General features: G+C 30.6%; 2 protein-coding genes across 4 annotated transcripts in view; both read right to left on the minus strand.

Moving 5' to 3' along the window:
- LOC130248198 (desmoplakin-B) overlaps window positions 1–2,565 on the minus strand; it is a 77,861-nt gene extending 75,296 nt beyond the window's left edge. For all 3 annotated transcript variants that reach the window (XM_056481765.1, XM_056481766.1, XM_056481764.1), the window contains exon 1: window positions 2,422–2,565. In XM_056481765.1, coding sequence (XP_056337740.1) covers window positions 2,422–2,477 — 56 coding nt within the window. In that variant the 5' untranslated portion in view covers window positions 2,478–2,565. The remainder of the gene's footprint in view (window positions 1–2,421) is intronic.
- The window catches only part of ctsbb (cathepsin Bb), a 245,400-nt gene that overhangs the window by 177,978 nt on the left and 62,422 nt on the right, over window positions 1–5,000 (minus strand). The window lies entirely within an intron of this gene.

Below are 5,000 nucleotides of genomic sequence, written 5' to 3' on the forward strand. Positions count from 1 at the left end.
ACCAACTTTACCTTTAGAAAAAAATCCTTTAGAAATCCTTGAGTTTTTTGCGGTGAACCTAATTGTTTTATGTTCAATCCACTTATGTTTGTTAAAAATAAGCTAACTTAATAGATTTGTGACATGATGAAGCATTTTACAGTGTATAAAGATTTGAATACAGTACATTTTATTTTCAGTTTTATTTGAACCATCACTTGCATTGCAATGTAAAAGTAAACGTAAATACTGTAACATTTAGCAACTAATAAACTTCACTAGCAGTATTTCTCATGTAGGGAGTCACTGTAAATATATAAGACAAAAACACAAGGATAAACACTGGGGTAAAGCTGAAGTATTCTTAGCATATTCTAAATAGTGAAATCATATTAGCAGCTAAGTTCACAGTCAATTAAATAGTGCTAATGTTGTTTTCAAGTCAGACTTGCATGCGATTTCAGACCTAATATTAACAGCAGCATGGTAAACAATGTGTCACAAGTTGTCACTGAACGAATTTAAAACCAACTTTACAAAAATACTTCATAAACTTGAGTTTTGGGGAGACAACTATTGTTTTAAATTCACTTTACCATAATGGATTAATTACTTGCCTTACAATAACATTGGTTTAAAAGTTGAAGCTAAAAATGAAGTTAACCTACTAGATTTGTGTTGGGACAACATGAAGGATGCATTTTTACAGCGTAAAGGTTTGAAGCAAGTGAATTTCATTAGCAGTTTTGAGTGACTATCCCTTCAACAAAGCATTGCAATGTAAAAGTAAATGTAAATACTAAAACATATACCATCTAATACACTTCACTAGTAGTATTTTTCATGTAGGGAGTGGTAAATATATAACTGTGAAAACAAACACTGAAATCACATTAGCAGCCAATGACTATCAAAGTACAACACTGTTCACAGTCAATTAAATAGTGCTAATCAGTGGTGTAGTCCTTGCTATACGCACTTATACTCAGTATGCTTACTTTTTTCCACAAGCTGTTTGGGTATTACCACTTCTGAGGATCAATAATTGTATAAACCCTTGGTATACTCACTTATTTTTCTGATTAAACGTCCCTAATTTTAGTGTATTATTTTAAATACTTACTTAAAAATGTATATATGTATGCATGTATGTATGTATGTATATATATATATATGTGTATGTATGTATGTATGTATGTATGTATGTATATATATATATATATATATGTGTGTGTGTATGTATGCATGTATATATATATATATATATATATATATATATATATATATATATATATATATATATATATATATATATATGTGTGTGTGTGTATGCATGTATATATATATATATATATATATATATATATATATATATATATATGTGTGTGTCTATGTTTGTATGCATGTGTGTGTGTATATATATATATATATATATATATATATATATATATATATATATATATATATATATATATATATATATATATATATATATATATATATATATGTCTGTGTGTGTACTGTATGTATGTATATATATATATATATATTGCTAATGAATCAAAGAAACATTGACTTTCGTCGTTTCTTTGCCCACTTTCATTTAAAATTTGGTTCGAGTGTAATAGTACACCACCTTTTTTTTTGGACTACACCACTGGTGCTAATGTTGTTTTCAAGTCATACTAGCATGCGATTTCAGACTGAATATTATAAACTGCATGGTAAACAATAAATCGCATGTCACAAGCTGTCACTGTGAGAATGTGCGATTATAAAATCAACAATACGAAAAACAACTAGTTTTTTGGGCGACAACTTTATTGTTTTATGTTCAATCCACCTAAATTTGTAAAAACAAGTTAACTTAATTTGGGTTGGATGATTTTTTACAGTGTATAAAGATTTGACTCAAGTACATTTGATTTTCAGTTTTGAGTGAACTATCCCTTAAACAAAGTGTTGCAATGTAAATGTAAATACAGTACCCCAATTTTTCATGCTTGTGTTTTCACTCTTTACTATATTAACTTTAACCTCCACTGCATGAAAGCTATTCGTTCATGCATGAAGGTAAAGTTGGTTTAATATTCGTAACTTCTGACTTTCTCCTTAAAATATAATCTCTGAAAAGTACAGCAATTTCTAATTCTTGAAATCATATGATCATCCATTGACTATCAAAGTATAACACTGTTCACAGTCACTTAAATAGTGCTAATGTTGCTTTCAAGTCATACTTGCATGCGATTTCAGACCCAATATTCAAAGTACTGTAGTAAACAGTATAGGGAAAACTAATGTGAGAATACAAAACCAACTTTTCCTCAATGCATGAATACATTTACAAGCAGGTGGAGTTAAATGAAGAGCAAAACACGGGAGTTAAAGTAAATTAAAAATGCTGTAAAGTAAACCCGCGAGTAACAGGTGTTTACTCACACTTGTACTAAGCTGACGCATCCTCTGGGTAAAGTGCGGTTGTAGTTCTCCACCATTTCTTGCGTGAAGCCGTTGTTCCCCCGCGGCGGCTGCAGCACCTCACTGCGGGCATACTGGTACGTTGAGCCGGCGTTAATCTCGCTGCGGCGGGCCATCATGTTGAGCCCGCGCTGCGAGCCGTACAGACTCATCACTGCTGCACAACACCGGGAAAATGGCGGAGTTTAGGAGTAAAACCAAACAGCAGATCCAGTCGTGGAGATCCGCAGAGCGAAACTGAACTTCAGACGGAAGCGCCGCAGTTGTGGAGTCGCCCGGAGACACACCCACCGCCGCCACGGACACACCCGCTCCCGGGGCGCTCTCCTGGGGGAAGCGCACAGTTCGAAAACTGCATACTTCTGGATCATCCTCATGCAAAGAGAGAGGGGTTTGTTTTAACAAGTGCGTTTACATGATGATTTAGGTGAATAGCAGGGAAAATCTGATACTTTTTTCCCTTTAAAAAACAATTTGGAAGTTTTTTGGAGGGAGGGGGGGTGCATTTGTTTTTATTTGTAAACTGCACACAATATTGCATTGTACTAAGGGCATTTTATACAACTATCTAAATATCTAACACACTGAAAAAAATTATTCAAAGATGATTCCTTGGATTTACTCAATTTTTTTACGTTACGTGGTTGTAAACAATTTATTTGCTGCTGAAATTATACAAAGTTGAACATTATTAAATTAAAATTGTTTGTTTAAATTCAACACAAATAAATTGTTTGCAACAGTTTTTTCAGTGCATTTAGTTTTCCGTGCATTAAGCTTTATACTTTTTTACTTTTATTTTTAATTTATTTTATGCCATTCTTTTCTTCATGCATTTAATTTTAATTATAAATACTACAGCAAGCAATTACCAGCGGATCTCTTCCACATGTTGTAGGAATGCCCTAAATTATTTGATTGTTAGACTAAAATAGCCAATTTAAAACTATGAACGACAAAGATCGATACATCCACTTCTGGCCATTTTTTGGGTTGGTAGTAGATTTCAATAATAGCCTGAAAGGCTTTAGCTTTTACTACTTTACTACAAGACGTCTAATCCTGTTGACGTGGAAACACGTCTCTCCACCCTCTTTTGATGCATATATAAATAAAGTGTTTACTTGCATTAAATTGGAAAAAATGATTAGACTTTCACTTACTGGTTCTTTAAAGACCTTTGACAAGTTGTGGCGCTCCTTTTTAGATTAGCCTATGTGCAGGGTAACTCTCTTGATTTTTAAGTTGAGCAGTAATATATGAGGACATATTTATTATTCATTTTCTTTTTTGAATTGATTTATCTTTATCATTTATTTATTGATCAGTATATTTTTTTTTTTGTTAATTATGTTTATTTAGTTTTTTCAATGGGAAGTGAGAGGAAGTAGTGTTTGGGGTAGTGTTAACAACAACACGGAAGGATAATTATAAAAATGAATGTTGTAATTGATATTCCATGTAAAAAAAAACAAACAAACAATAAAATGCTCCTTCATTTACTATTTCCTTTTACATAATTCTGCAAAATTAGAGATAATGATCATGCATCATGACTAATTATGAGTTCTGATGGATCAAGCAAGTCTTTTATTTTCAGAGATCCATTTGCATGAACATTTAGGTGAATTGATTTCTTGTCATTTTTATAGAACATTTTACTCAATTTGTAATGCAAAAACACTTTTATTTTCATCTTTTTGCAAAGATTCAACTTTTTTTGGAAGGATTTTTTGGTTGTTTTTATGCATGTTATTTTTTTATGCTTGTGAGTTTTACAAACAGAAGTTTATTTTGCGAAACTAGTTTGCATGAACATTTACTGTAGGTGAATTACAGAGAAAATCAGTCCGAATGGATGAAAAACTTTTCAATGGCTTCATGACAATCATGTTTATGACAGATTTATGACGGGTTATGTTGTCTTGGTTATGTCAATTTGTCATGATAAAGACAAAACCAGGTTGTGACGTATTTGTCAACAGTTGTCATAAGCATGTACATGAGATGTGTAATGTCATGATTATAAAGGTTTCATTACAGTCTTACAGAAGGGTTTCTGCAGGTTTCAGCAAGACTTTTTAAGACATTATAAATGAAATTTTAGACTCAAACAGGAGTTTTTCGAATGGCTCAGTTGGAAAAGATTTTTATTTGCCCTATCAAACTTTTTAAATAATTGAATAAATTTAATAATACTTAATTGATAATAAATTATAATAATAATAATAATAATAATATTAATATTAATAATACTATAATTGAATAATATTTAATAATAATAATAATAATAATAATAATAAACAATAATAATTTATTAAGTAAATAATTAAATATTTTAGTTAATTCTGAGCAAAATATTTTAAATAATGTGTCAAAACAAGCAAGCTCTAGTTATATACAAACACTTCTTTTCAACATAGATTATCCTAAAAATAAAACAATTGAAAAATGTTTTAAAGGTTTATAAAATAAGGTTTATTTATAGTTTATAAAACTATAATAAACTAAAAGTATGCACAATAGTCTGTCCAGTCCTG

The sequence above is a fragment of the Danio aesculapii genome, chromosome 20, assembly GCF_903798145.1.
Source record: "Danio aesculapii chromosome 20, fDanAes4.1, whole genome shotgun sequence".
NCBI classification, from domain to species: domain Eukaryota; kingdom Metazoa; phylum Chordata; class Actinopteri; order Cypriniformes; family Danionidae; genus Danio; species Danio aesculapii.